The sequence below is a fragment of the Gorilla gorilla genome, chromosome 6 (genome assembly GCF_029281585.2).
Source record: "Gorilla gorilla gorilla isolate KB3781 chromosome 6, NHGRI_mGorGor1-v2.1_pri, whole genome shotgun sequence".
Classification (NCBI taxonomy): domain Eukaryota; kingdom Metazoa; phylum Chordata; class Mammalia; order Primates; family Hominidae; genus Gorilla; species Gorilla gorilla.
In genome coordinates this window covers 151,960,102-151,974,917 of record NC_073230.2, presented here as the reverse complement: position 1 = coordinate 151,974,917, position 14,816 = coordinate 151,960,102, and the positions used below count along the sequence as shown (strand labels likewise).

The 14,816-nt window shown below is 48.9% G+C and overlaps 1 protein-coding gene, 1 pseudogene and 2 gene segments (V, D, J or C); all 4 read right to left on the bottom strand.

Moving 5' to 3' along the window:
- LOC101146757 (T cell receptor beta constant 2-like) overlaps positions 1–14,816 on the bottom strand; it is a 112,979-nt gene that overhangs the window by 28,043 nt on the left and 70,120 nt on the right.
- The window catches only part of LOC101146303 (T cell receptor beta constant 1-like), an 84,071-nt gene that overhangs the window by 18,716 nt on the left and 50,539 nt on the right, over positions 1–14,816 (bottom strand).
- PRSS2 (serine protease 2) lies at positions 73–4,414 on the bottom strand. Of its 2 annotated transcripts, none has more exons than XM_063708816.1 (5): positions 4,333–4,414; positions 2,426–2,585; positions 1,114–1,367; positions 578–714; positions 73–277 (listed from the first exon to the last, which is right to left on the bottom strand). In XM_063708816.1, exons 1-5 carry the CDS (start codon positions 4,412–4,414, stop codon positions 125–127), a joined length of 786 nt encoding a protein of 261 aa, XP_063564886.1. In that variant the 3' UTR covers positions 73–124. The 2 variants fall into 2 exon arrangements, with proteins under 2 accessions (XP_063564886.1, XP_030868750.2); XM_031012890.3 differs by lacking the exon at positions 4,333–4,414 and adding an exon at positions 3,610–3,662.
- On the bottom strand, positions 10,390–13,923 carry LOC101148573 (trypsin-2-like; annotated as a pseudogene).

Sequence of the window (14,816 nt, the reverse complement as noted above, 5' to 3'; positions counted from 1 at the left end):
CCTGTCTGACCTGAGATTGGAGGATGCTTTCCAATGTGAAGGAGTGTGAAGGAGCAGGCACAGACACAGACAGTGAGAGCAGGGTCACTTTATTAGTATAGAGACTGCAGAGGGACCAGGGGCTTTAGCTGTTGGCAGCTATGGTGTCCTTAATCCAGTCCACATAGTTATAGACCTTGGTGTAGACTCCAGGCCTGTTCTTCTGGGCACAGCCATATCCCCAGGAGACAATCCCTTGGAGCTGTCCATTGGAGACCACAGGGCCACCAGAGTCACCCTGGGGGGAAGAAGGGACAAGTTGTATGAAGAGAGAGATGGAGGAGGAATACACCTGCATTTACTCTGAACCTTAAAAGAGCCCTTTCCAGCCAGCTCTGTGGCTCCATGTCCTTCTCACGGTGGCCCATTCTCTGTTCTTCCTAAGCAGACAGGATGCAGCCCAAAGGAGTCTTCCTCACTTCTCCATGGGGCACTGCAGGGAGCCTCCTCAGCCCCACCACCTTGGGAGTTCAAATCATTTTCCCTGGTGGGGCCTGGGTATCAGTGGGAGCCTCAGCATGGGAAGGGATCAAATCACCTGGCAGGAATCCTTGCCTCCCTCAAGGAAGCCCACACAGAACATGTTGTCGGTAATTTTTCCAGGGTAGGAGGCTTCACACTCAGCCTGGCTCAGCACAGGAGCATCCAGGCACTGCAGCTCGTCTGGGTAGTCGGCTGTGAGGATCAGGAAGAGAACAAAGAAAGAAATGTGGGTTAGGCCAGAGAAAGAGATAATAGTCTAGGATGGAACACTGAAGAGGAACACTGCCCCTGGAGAGGACTCCAAAACATAAGTCCTGGCAAGGGACTCTGGCTTTTAGTTCCCAGAATGATCATTGTTGAACCCCTCCCAAGAAGTGATCATAGCAAGTTCTCCATTTGTCTTGTCTTTTGATTTTAGGAGCCACGTCCTTGAGAATTTGCATCTCTCTGGTGCCCAGTGCAGAGCCTGCGTGTAATGGGCACTCGAAATGTGTCTTAAGCCTGGAGGCGAGAGGATTTAAGTTAAGGGGCATGGTTTGTTATGGAAATTGTGGGATGGAGGGAAGTAGAAGGACAAAGGGTCCCACTCACCACCAGAACTCAGAGTGTTGCCCCAGCCGGAGATGAGGGACTCGGTGCCAGCAGCTGGAGGGGCAGTGGGCAGAGAGATGGCGGACACGCGGGAATTGATGACGGCAGGTGAGGAGAGCTTGATCAGCAGGATGTCATTGTCCAGAGTCCGGCTGTTGTATTTGGGGTGGCGGATGATCTTGGCCGCATTGATGAACTGTTCATTCCCCTCCAGGACTTCGATGTTGTGCTCTCCCAGTCTCACCTGGATGCGGCTGATGGGCAGGGCAGGCATGGTGAAGACCTTCTCCCACAGCCAGGGCACCCCTCCCAACTTTCCACGGGTCCTTAAGCTCCCTGCTCATGGACAGCTCTGGAGGCATGGGGTGGGGTGTGTGGCCATATCGCATGGGCAGGAGAGCAATGTGGGTCAGTGCAGGTGTGAAACCCAGGACCTTTCTGCTTCAGAGGTTGGTGGTAGTGGGGTGGGGAAGAGTCAAAGGGATCCCACCAGAGGCTGCTCCTCAATCTGCCTTCCCAGACTCTTTCCCATAATCTCCACAGTCACTAGCACTGTGGGCACAAGGAGCTCCTTGAAGTTTTCCCAGCATTCCTCACCCCAGGCCTTTGCTAACTGTGCACAGTGCCTGCTCCTCCCTCCATTCTTGGCCTGGTGAGCACCACCCTTCTGTGTAATCTAATCCAAGGGTAGCCATAGCATTAGCATCTTCTGGGAACTTGTTAGAAATGTAAGTTCTTGGTCCTTACCCCCACCTACTGATCAGAACCTTGGGGATGGGACCCAGTGATTTGTGCCTTAACAATCCTGCAGGTTGTTCTGGTGCATATTCAGGTTTGAGAGTTCTTGGTGTAGGCAGCAGTTCTCAGCTCTGTCTATATACTTTACAGTTACCAGAGGTAGAGTGTGAAATACTCACTGATATTCACACCCTCTTCCTGATAATTTTGAGTTAATTGCCCTGGGATAGGACACAGGCATCAGTATTTTTAAATACTCATTCTTAGGTGGCTTTAATGTGTAGCTAACCAGCAAAAGTACTAGCCTGCTCTTCTCACTAGCTCTCACCACCCCAAGATCATCCCTGCCTGCTTTTATGACCACAACCCTTGCTGTTTCATGGATTTGCCTGGGTGTGAGAGCTTCCTGTCTTGTGTTCACTCTCTGCTCTGGAGAGTCAGCTGCTGCCAACAAGTTTTCTTCTCCACCATCTCTCTCGTCCATCCTACCCAACCTCAGTACTTCCCTGGGCTGAATCCAAGCTCTCCCAGGCAGCCTGGCTGGGAGCTTTGCAGTCAGGGGCCCCACACTTACGACTTGTAGCAGTGACCTGCTGACACCACCCACTGTTCGCTGATGAGGGAGCCACCGCAGAAGTGGTAGCCAGAATTCAAGGACACCTGGTAGGGGACAGAATTCTCCTCACAGGTGTAGCCCCCAACGATCTTGTCATCATCATCAAAGGGGGCAGCAACTGGAGTGGAGATGGGAAGGGAGAAGGCAAGTTAATAGCATATTAGGGGTGGCACTCCCAGCCTGTGGCTGCTTCCTGCTAATTAGAAAACCTTAACAAGCACAGTGATGCTAGGGAAGGGGGGGAGCGCTGCCAGCCCTGGTGATCATCACTGCCTGTGGCTCCCAAGTCTCTGTGTCTCCAGGGCACATAGGTAGGTACCCTGTGGGGGTTCAGATCTCTCCTGGGGTCACCAGGCTGAGGACACAAGGAATATCCTCACAATGCTTCCAGTGGGATAGGAGTTGGGATGTGGCTGTCTCAAGCACTGAAGTCTTCTCTCTTTTATTCACCACCTGTGTACTCCACCTGGCTATTTAAGCCCCGGATTGTCAGGCTACTTTGGCCAAGCTAGGAAAACCCCCTGGCGACATTGACTTGGCCATGACCAGTTTCCCCCTCAGCTCAAATCTGCCCAGTGAGGGCAGAGTTGAGGGAAGCCCCAGGCTCACTTTTGCAGAACAAAGGTATACGTTATTATTGGCCAAAACAACAGCAATTCTTAACCTTGGCTGCATGCCTAGAAATGTTAAAAATCACCTGGGAAGCTTAAAAGCCCAGAACACAGGCTGCACACCAGACAGTTGAAGTGAGAATTTCGAGTTGAGTGTCTTGCATGAGTAATTTCAACCTCCCCAGGTGCATTCGAGGTTAAGAGCAGCTATAGTGGTGCTATTGTAGTGCTGTCAGAGCCAAGCCTGAAGCCTGCTGCTTCATTTCATGGGCCAGCCCCACCGGGTCTCCCTTCCCAGCTTCTCCAACCACAGCTCGGATATGGATGAATAACAGCGGTGGGAGTGAAATCAAGGAGAAGGTGGAACAAGTGAGGCTTAAAAAGAGCCCAAGGAGGATGGGAAGAAGAAATGCCAGATGGAGGAAATAGAATATCACAGCACAGTCAAAAGAGGAGAGGTGGCAAGAACGGCAGGGCATGTGTCTGCCAGGGAAGGGGTGGTTGAGGCCTGAGGAAGGTCATGAAACTCACCAGCAGCTGCAACAAAGGTAAGGATCAGAAGTGGATTCATGGTGGTAGAGTGTGCCTGATTGCTGGTGGAGAACCCGTCTTTATACCTCCCGAGGATGGGGAGAGGAGGTGTCTGTGAGGTGAGGGTCACTGCTCCTCCCAGCACAAACACACCTGCAGCTTTCCCCTTCCTATGGTCTTGCATCAGTATGTTTGGCCACTCTGTGGGTTTGTGATTCACAGGTGATAAGGAAACTTGCCTTCTGAGAGCAGAGAGGGAGACCGGCTGTTTCCTGGAAGGATGCTGATATGGGAAAGACAGGGGAAGCCAAGCCCCAGATCACACAGCTGGGCTTTCTTAGGTCGAGGAGATGAGGGTTAGAAAGAGGGAGAATGGCCTGGCTGTTTAGGAATCTTTTTTAACTATTGGGGATATATTTAATGTACTTAAGGAAGGGCAAGCGTTGGTAGCAAGCTTGGCTTTTTAGTGTCCTGGAGATCCCAGGAGAGGAGCAAAGTCTTATCTAACTAAGGCTTGTTCCTGTGAATATGAAGATGCTTCTCTCCAGTCACTCAGTGGGAAAGTCAAATCCAAGGCTTTGGGGAATGAGAATTCCAACATTAAGGGGTAAGGAGAAGAGAGACTCAGCATTCCATAGGATGCTGGGCTTGAAGATGGCTCTCCCTCCTACCAGGGTATAGGGATGAGAAAAAGGAGGGGGCACAGGTTAGGTAGCAGCTTACTCAGTGCATCTGGAGGATGGAAAACCAATGGCACACTCCTCCCCTTCTTCAATGTGAAGACATTTGTCTCTCTCATGTGCATCCTGTCATAGGTTCTTTTTATGCAGCCTCATTGTTGCCCTTGCAACCTGCACTCAGGGTGATTGAAACTGACCCACCTGCTTGGGGCTGACAGCCTGAACCAGAATGACATGGCCCCTGATCACATGTCAGAGTTTGGACCATGGTAAATCTGGGTTATGATTTGATCTGAGAATCAGCAGTAGGTAGGGATTTGAGCACATGGTAAATGGGTGACATATTGGGTTCAATAACAAAGATGTGGAGGGGTGGGTCTAGAATTTTCTATTTTAGATGTAGTGAGATTATACTTGGCTCAGTACTAAGTGAATCTTTCTAGAGAATATCCTGATTTGAGCCCTACCAAGGGTACTAAGATACAGTCGTGTAATTGACTGAGGCATAACCTGGCCAGAGCAGTGTGGAGATGGAGATGCTGTCTGCGCCCAGGTCTAATAATATAAGGAAAGGAGGAGCTTCCTTATGAGGGTGCTTTCCCTTCTCATCAACTCTGAGCTAATGTTGGTGATGGGCAGGAGTGAGCAGAGTTCAAGTTTGAATTCTTTGAAAGGTAAAAGAAGCAGGGATGTTCTGGAGACAGTAGCAAAATGGAAAAGCTCAGAAACTTGCTGGTGAAATCCGACATGGCCAGGGGGCTAGAGGGAGGAAGCAAATGGAAACCAGAGGTAATTGGAAAAAAAATGCCAAAATGGGGTCCATGGAGTTGAGAGGACACACAGAGTACCTTCAGGTTCAGCTCCTGCATGGCCACTGAGGCAGCTTCCCCACAGCCAGGAAACCCACTGCTCTGAGACCCCCTCTCTCCGCGGTACCCTCTCTAATCACTAATAGGCTGATACCTAACGCTGCTATGCTTAGATGGGGCATGGTGCCTGACTGCTTCACAGGAGTTTTCACGTAAGCAACAGTGGTACATTGCTCTTTGTTTATGCTGAGTTTCACAGTTTAACTTCCTGCCAACGTGCTAATTGTGACTTGTGTGGAGCAAAATTATTTCCATTTATAGAGGAAGAGACTGAGATTCAGAAGGATTCTGTCTTGCCCAAGAATACAGATCTTGGCAGAGCTGACCATAAGGCCAACGGAAGCCATGGAGAGCATTGTGAAATGTGGGAATTGCTGCAGGTGGCATCTAAAAGGAGATTTATTGAGGATCAAGGCAGAGGTCCCCAGAGAACAAACTGTACATCTGATTCCTTCCTGGTGCTTTTCTTCCTGGCAGAAATAGATGATTGAATTCATCTTTCTCCTGGCACCTTGTCTCAGAGCCTTACCTTGCCACAGTTCCAGACCCATCCAGGCCATGACTGCCATGTAGATGACACACCTCTCTGCTCATGAATAACTGGCCAAGCCTGAGGTAGCCAGGTTTTAGAGCATTGATAATATGGGGTTTTCCTGTGTGGTCCCTGAACATGTTACTTCATTTTGTCCCCTTATCATGGGGTCTTCACAGAACTGCTGCCTTAGAGGATAAGGAGAAACTCTTGCTCTAGCAACTGTAGACACCAGTGTGCACTAAACAGGGAGGTGAACCTTGGTAGAAGATGGAGAATTTTTTTGAAAAGGGGATTTTTGGATCAGGGCTTGTGGCTCTGACTCTCTTTCTGAAAGGTAACACCCAAGAATTGATGATTTTCTGTATCTAGAGCTTGAGACTAGCCTTCTCTAGTATTTTGTGCTTTTCCTTAAGCGATCACAGTATAGTCTGAGGTCAGCTTTCTTCAAAAAGGAATGACCTTACAGACAGAGAAGATAGCTATAGGTGGAGGCTGTTACCTCATACTGTAGACTCAGATGTGTAGGATAGGTTCAGATCTACCTGCCCATGCTCAATTTGGAGGACATGCCATTCTTGGTACTGTTCATTCTGAACTATAGATTTCTTTGTCTACTTCTCTAAGACATCTTTCTGGCTTGTGTTTAGTGCTTAGCACACTAAACCACTATCCTTCAATTATGATAACAGTGAATCATTTCTGTGTGCTTACTATATAGCACATAACTTACTATACAGCATGTAACTCATGTAAGTTAAGAAGTTTTTTTCATTTTATCATCACAACCACCTATGGAATTGCCCACTTTACAGATGACCAAATGAGCTTTCTGAAGGTGAAGTGACTCTTCCATGACCCAGAGCAGCAGCTCCCAGCCAGAGCCAGCCCTGCCTGCACTCAGGACCTTGGCAAAGCAACCAGCACTGGAAAGAACCACGAGAGAAGGTTTTAATGTCTTTCAGCCACTTTTTCGCCCTTTTTTTCTCTTCTCTTCTCCTGCATTTTTCTCCATCTCGAGGTACAGTATGGGATGTGGATGCCTGTCCCCACACAAAAACACTTGGGATTCATTCCTGATACCCCAATTCATCCAGATTTTTCCCCCTTTAAAGTCAGATCTCACCTACCTGTTTGGGTCAGAGAAATGTGTGTTTTAAAATCCCCGAGGAAGGAGGCAGGGACTGAGCCCTCAGATGATTATTGGTGAAGTGGATTTATGCTTAATTTCAGTTTAAGAGAATGTTGCTGTGTCTCTGCCTAGGACAGGCAGCCCACTGTGGCCCTGTGTGATGAAGGAAGCCCACAGAGGCCCAGGGTTTCTCACCTGTGGCTGCCAGTGTCTGCAGAGCCAGAACTGAGCTAATCCCCTGAAAGGATGAGCTCTGATGGGCAGTTTTATGGTAGGTTGCTATAGGGCTTCTTGATCTCTCAAATTCCAGGTCACAAGATCAATGCATCCTTGAGGGACCCCTTCCCAGCAGGCTCTGGTGGCTACAAACTGGTTCAGGTGTGGAAGATCTTACCACTTTACCTTTGGTTTTTCTTTGAAAAACAAACAATGAAAGACAGTTGAAAACAAGAAATCTACCAGTGGGCAGGCAAGAACTCTGTTCGGGAAAAGGGATGTTTGTGGCTCTTCCCCACATTGGCCTTGAAAGAGCTTGGCTGCAGAGTGGCTATTATTAAAATGTCAAAAAACAGAAGATGATGGTGAGGCTGCAGAGGAAAGGGAATGCTTATACACTGTTGGCCAGAGTGTAAATCAGTTCATGGAAAAATTAATGCAGAAAGCAGTTTGGAGATTTCTGAAATAATTTGAAACAGAACTAACTTTCCACCCAGCAATTCTTTACTGGGCATTTACCTGAAGGAAAATAACTGTTCTGCCAAAAAGACACATGCTCTTGCATGTCCGTCACAGCACTATTCACAGTAGCAAAGCCATGGAATCAACCTAGGTGGCCATCAGCGGTAGACTGGATAAAGGAAATGTGGTATATATACACCATGGAATACTATGCAGCCAAGAATCTAAAATAAAACTTGAAATTATTTTTTTTTAGAGTGGAGCCTGGGCCAGGAGTAGTGGCTCATGCTTGTAATCTCAACACTTTGGATCACTTGAGATCAGGAGTTCAAAACCAGCCTGGCCAACATGGTGAATCCCTGTCTCTACTAAAAATACAAAAAAAAAAAAAATTAGCTTGGCATGGTGGCAGGTGCCTGTAATCCCAGGTACTTGGGAGTCTGAATCACTTGAACCCAGGAGGTGGAGGGTGTAGTGAGCAGAGACTATGCCACGGTACTCCAGCCTGGCTATAGTTCAGCCAGAAGGAGATGTTTTGTGTGAAGGCTGAGGTGGGGGCTCTTCGGAGCCTCTGTGAGAAGGAGGCCCTAAGCCGTGGCGGTGGACTGAGTTGTAGCTTTCTGCCTCTTTGCCCTTTGGTCTGGACCCACAGATAAACAGTACCAGCCTCCATCCTGAGCATACGCTCTGCAGACTTTCACATCTCATGGTTCCATGTGAGCAAATGGACTGGGAAAGCTGTGTAGACTGAGAGAAGGAAACCCCATGGCCTGGCTCTCACACAGTACTTTGTCTTGGATTTTTGAATAAGCATTTTTTTTTGCTTGTTTTGTGTTTTTGGTGGTGGTAGTGTTGGTATATTTTATACTGACCACTTGGAAGAATTCCCATGGTTATCTGTGCTTTTCATGCCCTGTTTCTGCTGGCAACCCTTCTCAGTGGGGTGACTCACTTTCCTGTGTAAAGAGTCTAACTGGCCCAGGTGGGAGGTGGAAGCAGCCGTCTGCAAGGCCATAGGGATCCTTATGTCTGTCTCTTGGCTTGAGGTAACCAGCTGCTGCACTTTGATAGGAATGATCTGAATGGAGACAGAAAACACTGGAAACTAACACTCCCCGCCCAGCCCAGCCCTGTTTATATGAAGTGTTTTGTTCTTCCCTTGACTCTTGAGTGATGATGATAATCAGACAAGGCATTGACATTATAGTAAGAAAGGGAAAAAATGTATCTGTCTTGTCTATCTATCTATCTACTGAATATATGTCTCCAAAAGCAGACAAACCCAAGGCTGTAAGGTGAACTAGGGTCTGCGTTTGGACTCCATAAAAACAAAATCCACGTTGAAAAAAGTGATGTTTGTATGCAGCGAAGTTTTGGGTGACCCGTGTGTATCTATCCATTGTGTGTGAGCCCTGAGCCTTGTTTTCCTCTGAAGATAGTGATTGGTAGCTGTCTCTTCACACGAACCACACATCTGGAGCAAAGATGGCCCTCTTAAGGTCATTGATCTTACACATTTACTGTTTACCAAACAAGTGTCCGATGCATACTTGGGTGTATTCCACAGCATGTGGACTGTGGTCCCCTGTGTTTGCCAGGAATGCTGTGCTCCATGTAGAGGTTTTCCTCTACTCATCACTGCAATTTGCACGCTGCTCCATGGACATTTGGAGGCCTGTGCTCCGTTCTCTGTAACTGGAAATGTGCTCTGAACTTGTCTGTCTCCCTTGGCTGCTCCTGGCCCTTGTTACCGGCTCCCAGGGATGTCCACAACCACTTGGGACAGAAGGTGAAGGTGGAATTTCAAAGAGAAGCTTGCTTGGATCTTCAGTGACAAAATTGGATGAGCTACGGCCCCAACATGGTCCCACTCAGAATTGCCAGGAGGAGGCTTTGGCAGGTGACACAGGTGCCATGAAGACTGCCTCCCTCTGCTGTGTCCAGTGGGTGCAAGTCGGCCAATGTGTGGCCAGAGTGGCTGCATGGTGTCACAGCCCTCAGATCTTTCCTTCCACCTTTTTTAAAGTGTCCCAAATAACTCATTTGAAGTGTCTCAAAGGCAAGCAAGTTTTATGAAAATGAATCCTTCCTCAGTTAATTGATCAAATGGGTGAATCCTGACCCTCTCTAGTTTCTTTCCCTGGTCAGATTGGGGGCTGGTGTTCGCTGTGGGATTCACTGTGGTGTCCTACCCCAAAGGCAAAAAAGATGAAAATGCAGCGTGCAAATCTGGGCTTGATTTCCAAGTCACAGTCCGGCTCCCGCTATGGTAGGTGGAACATCTCTCTAGCCTGCTCACAGAGATGGAACTAGGGAATTGAGGGAAGAGTTTGGGGGCCAGGGAGATTTATTTGAGTCTGATTTTCCAGGTGAATGAGAAGGGAGGGCTTGTTCGAGGGTTTGGTGCTGACACATTCCTGGGAGAGGCATGACATCACCAACAGCACTTGTCATTGTTGTATTTTAGCAATAAGATTCAGCTGGTCAGATTTTTTGTGCTACCTCAAAGATGCTGACACAATATCTGTGCTGTGATTGTTCTGAAGATAGAGTAGCTCTAACCACTCTGAGAAGCCCAAATAAAAATCAATATCCCCTGCCAAAGACCACCTTTCTGAAACACACGTTTCTCTAGAAAACAGTGGCCACCTTTCTCCGAAATTTCTTTTTATTTTTGGATTCCGTCTGTTTGTATGTGCTAATCTAGTGTACCATGGGACACATTTTGGGAGCTGGGGGCTCTGCTGACGCTTAAGGGGGACAGCCCTGTCTGACCTGAGATTGGAGGATGCTTTCCAGTGTAAAGGAGTGTGAAGGAGCAGGCACAGACACAGACAGTGAGAGCAGGGTCACTTTATTAGTATAGAGACTGCAGAGGGACTGGGGACTTTAGCTGTTGGCAGCTATGGTGTCCTTAATCCAGTCCACATAGTTGTAGACCTTGGTGTAGACTCCAGGCCTGTTTTTCTGGGCCAGCCATAGCCCCAGGAGACAATTCCTTGGAGCTGTCTATTGCAGACCACTGGGCCACCAGAGTCACCCTGGGGAGAAGAAGGAACAAGTTGTATGAAGAGAGAGATGGAGGAGGAATATAGCTACATTTACTCTGAACCTTAAAAGAGCCCTTTCCAGCCAGCTCTGTGGCTCCACATCCTTCTCACAGTGGCCCATTCTCTGTTCTTCCTAAGCAGACAGCTTGCAGCCCAAGGGAGCCTTCCTCACTTTTCCATGGGGCAATGCAGGGAGACTCAGCCCCACCAACTTGGGAGTTCAAATCTTTTTCCCAGATGAGGCCTGGGTATCAGTGGAAGCCTCAGCATGGGAAGGGGTCAAATCACCTGGCAGGAATCCTTGCCTCCCTCAAGGAAGCCCACACAGAACATGTTGTTGGTAATCTTTCCAGGGTAGGAGGCTTCATACTCAGCCTGGCTCAGCACAGGAGCATCCAGGCACTGCAGCTCATCTGGGTAGTCGGCTGTGAGGATCAGGAAGAGAACAAAGAAAGAAATGTGGGTTAGGCCAGAGAAAGAGACAATAATCTAGGATGGAACACTGAAGAGGAACACTGCCCCTGGAGAGGACTCCAAAACATAAGTCCTGGCAAGGGACTCTGGCTTTTAGTTCCCAGAATGATCATTGTTGAACCTCTCCCAAGATGTGATCATATCAAGTTCTCCATTTGTCCTGTCTTTTGATTTTAGAAGCCAAGTCCTTGAGACTTTGCATCTCTCTGGTGCCCAGTGCAGAGCCTGTGTGTAATGGGCACTAGAAATGTGTCTTAAGCCTAGAAGTGAGAGGATTCACATTAAGCGGTGTGCTTCGTTCTGGAAATTGTGAGGATGGAGGGAAGTAGAAGGACAAAGGGTCCCACTCACCGCCAGAACTCACAGTGTTGCCCCAGCCAGAGATGAGGCACTCAGTGCCAGCAGCTGGAGGGGTGGTGGGCAGAGAGATGGTGCACACATGGGCATTGATGATGGCAGGTGTGGAGAGCTTGATCAGCAGGATGTCATTGTCCAGAGTCCAGATGTTGTATTTGGGGTGGCGGATGATCTTGACCGCATAGATGAACTGTTCATTCCCCTCTAGGACTTCGATGTTGTACTCTCCCAGTCTCATCTGGATGCGGCTGATGGGCAGGGCAGGCATGGTGAAGACCTTCTCCCACAGCCAGGACACCCATCCCACCTTCCCAAGGGTTCTCCACCTCCCTGCTCATGGACAGTTCCTGAGGCATGGGGTGGGGTGTGTGGCCATATCACATGGGCAGGAGAGGGATGTGGGTCAGTGCACTTCTGAGACCCAGAACCTTTCTGCTTCCGAGGTTGGTGGTAGTGGGGTGGGGAAGAGTCAAAGGGATCCCACCAGAGGCTGCTCCTCAGTCTGCCTTCCCAGACTCTTACCCACAATCTCCACACTCACTAGCCCTGTGGGAACAAGGAGCTCCTTGAAGTTTTCCCAGCATTCTTTACCCCAGGCCTTTGCTAACTGTGCACAGCACCTGTTCCTCCCTCCCTTCTTGGCCTGGTGAGCACCACCTTTCTGTGTAATCTAATCCAAGGGTAGCCATGGCATTAGCATCTCCTGGGAACTTGTTAGAAATGTGAATTCTTGGTCCTTATCCCCACCTACTGATCAGAACCTTGGGGATGGGTCCCAGTGATTTGTGCCTTAACAAGCCTGCAGGGAGTTCTGATGCATACTCAGGTTTGAGAGTTCTTGGTGTAGGCAGCGGTTCTCAGCTCTGTCTATACACTCTACAGTTACCAGAGGTAGAGTGTGAAATACCCACTGATATTCACACCCTCTTCCTGAAAATTTTGAGTTAATTGCCCTGAGATAGGACACAGGCATCAGTATTTTTAAAAACGCTTTCTTACGTGGCTTTAATGTGCAGCTAACCAGCAAAATGTACTTTCCTGCTTTTCTCACTAGCTCTCACCACCCCAAGATCATCCCTGCCTGCTTTTATGACCACAACCCTTGCTGTTTCATGGATTTGCCTGGGTGTGAGAGGTTCCTGTCTTGTGTTCACTCTCTGCTCTGGAAAGTCAGCTGCTGCCAACAAGATTTCTTCTCCACCACCTTTCCCATCCATCTTACCCAACCTCAGTACTTCCCTGGGCTGAAGCCAAGCTCTCCCTGGCAGCCTGGCTGGGAGTTTTGCAGTCAGGGGCCCCACACTTATGACTTGTAGCAGTGAGCTGCTGACACCACCCACTATTCCCTGTTGAGGGAGCCAATGCAGAAGTGGTAGCCAGAATTCAAGGACACCTGGTAGGGGACAGAATTCTCCTCACAGTTGTAGCCCCCAACAATCTTGTCATCATCATCAAAGGAGACACCAACTGGAGTGGAGATGGGAAGGGAGAAGGCAAGTCAGTAGCATGTTAGGGGTGGCGCTCCCAGCCTGCGGTTGCTTCCTGCTAATTAGAAAACTTAACAAGCACAGTGAGGCTAGGCAAGGGGGGGGAGCTCTGCCACTCCTGGTGATCATCACTGGATGTGGCTCCCAAGTCTCTGTGTCTGCAGGGCATGTAGCTAGGTACCCTGTGGGGGTTCAGATCTCTCCTGGGGTCACCAGGCTGAGGTCATAAGGAATGTCCTCAAAATGCTTCCAGTGGGATAGGAATTGGAATGTGGCTGTCTCACCCACTGAATGCTTCTCTCTTTTATTCATCACCTGTGTACTTCTCCTGGCGATTTGAGCCCTGGATTGTCAGGATACTTTGGCCAAGCTAGGAAAATCCCCTGTCTGGCTAGGAAAACCTGGCCATGACCAGTTTCCCCCTTAGCTCAGATCTTTGCAGTGACAGCAGAGTTGAGGGCAGCCCAAGGCTCACTTCGGCAGAACAAAGGTAGACATTATTATTGGCCAAAACAACAGCAATTCTTAACCTTGGCTGCATGCCTAGAAATGTTAAAAATCACCTGGGAAGCTTAAAAGCCCAGAACAGAGGCTGCACCTCAGACAAATGAAGTGAGAATTTCTAGAGTTGAGTCTCTGGCATGAGTAATTTTTCAGCCTCCTCAGGTGCATTCAAGGTTAATAGCAGCTATAGTGGTGCTATTGTGGTGCTGTCGGAGCCAAGCCTGAAGCCTGCTGCTTCATTTCTTGGGCAGCCCCACCTGGTCTCCCTTCCCAGCTTCTCCAACCACAGCTCAGATAGGGATGAATGACAGTGGTGGGAGTGAAATCAGGGAGAAGCTGAAACAGGTGAGGCTTAAAGACAGCCCAAGGAGGATGGGAAGGAGAGATGCCAGATGGAGGAAATAGAATATCAGAGAACAGTCAAAAGAGGAGAGGTGGCAAGAATGGCAGGGCATGCATCTGCCAGGAACGGGGTATGGTTGGAGCCTGAGGCAGGGCATGAAACTCCTACCAGCAGCTCCCACAGAGGCAAGGATCAGGAGTGGATTCATGGTGGTAGAGTGTGCCTGACTGGTGGTGGAGGACCCATCTTTTTATCTCCTGAGGATCGGGAGAGGAGGTGTCTGTGAGGTGAAGGTCACCACTCCTCCCAGCACAAACACACCTGCAGCTTTCCCCTTCCTATGGTCTTGCATCAGTATGTTTGGCCACTCTGTGGGTTTGTGATTCACAGGTGATAAGGAAACTTGCCTTCTGAGAGCAGACAGGTGATAAGGAAACTTGCCTTCTGAGAGCAGAGAGGGAGACCGGCTGTTTCCTGGAAGGATTCTGGGATGGGAAAGACAGGGGAAGTCAAGCCCCAGATCACACAGCTGGGCTTTCATAGGCCAAAGAGAAGAGGGTTAGAAGGAGGGAGAATGGCCTGGCTGTTTAGGAATATATTTTACTATTGGGGATGCATTTCATGTACTTAAGGAAGGGCAAGCATTGGTAACAAGCTTGGCTTTTCAGTGACCTGCAGCCCCCATGAGAGGAGGTAGGTCTTATCTAAGGCTCATTCTTGTGAATATGAAGATGCTTCTCTCCAGTCACCGTGCGGAAGGTTAAATCCAAGCCTATTGACAACAAGAATTCCAACACTGAGGGGTAAGGAGAAGGGAGACTCAGCCCAGGATTCTGGGCTTCCAGATGGCTCTCCTTCCTACCAAGGCTTGAGGATGGGAAGTGTTTCAAAGAAGGAGGGGGCACTGGTTAGGTAGGAACTTACTCAGTGCATCTGGAGGATGGAAAACCAATGGTGCACTCCTCCCCTTCATCAATGTGTAGATATTTGTCTCTCTCATGTGCATTCTGTCATAGGTTCTTTTTATGCAGCCTCACGGTTGCCCTTGCAACCTGCACTCAGGGCGATTGAAACTGACCGACCTTGGAGACAGTGAACAAA

Coding starts and splice junctions, on each gene's coding strand:
- PRSS2 (XM_063708816.1), bottom strand. CDS start 4,414: ATGCACATGAGAGAGACAAATGTCTTCACATTGAAGAAGGGGAGGAGT. Junction 2,586..4,332: donor CCATCCTCCAGATGCACTGA/GTAAGCTGCTAC, acceptor TCTCCACTCCAG/TTGCTGCCCCCTTTGATGAT. Junction 278..577: donor GAGGCAAGGATTCCTGCCAG/GTGATTTGATCC, acceptor TCTTCCCCCCAG/GGTGACTCTGGTGGCCCTGT.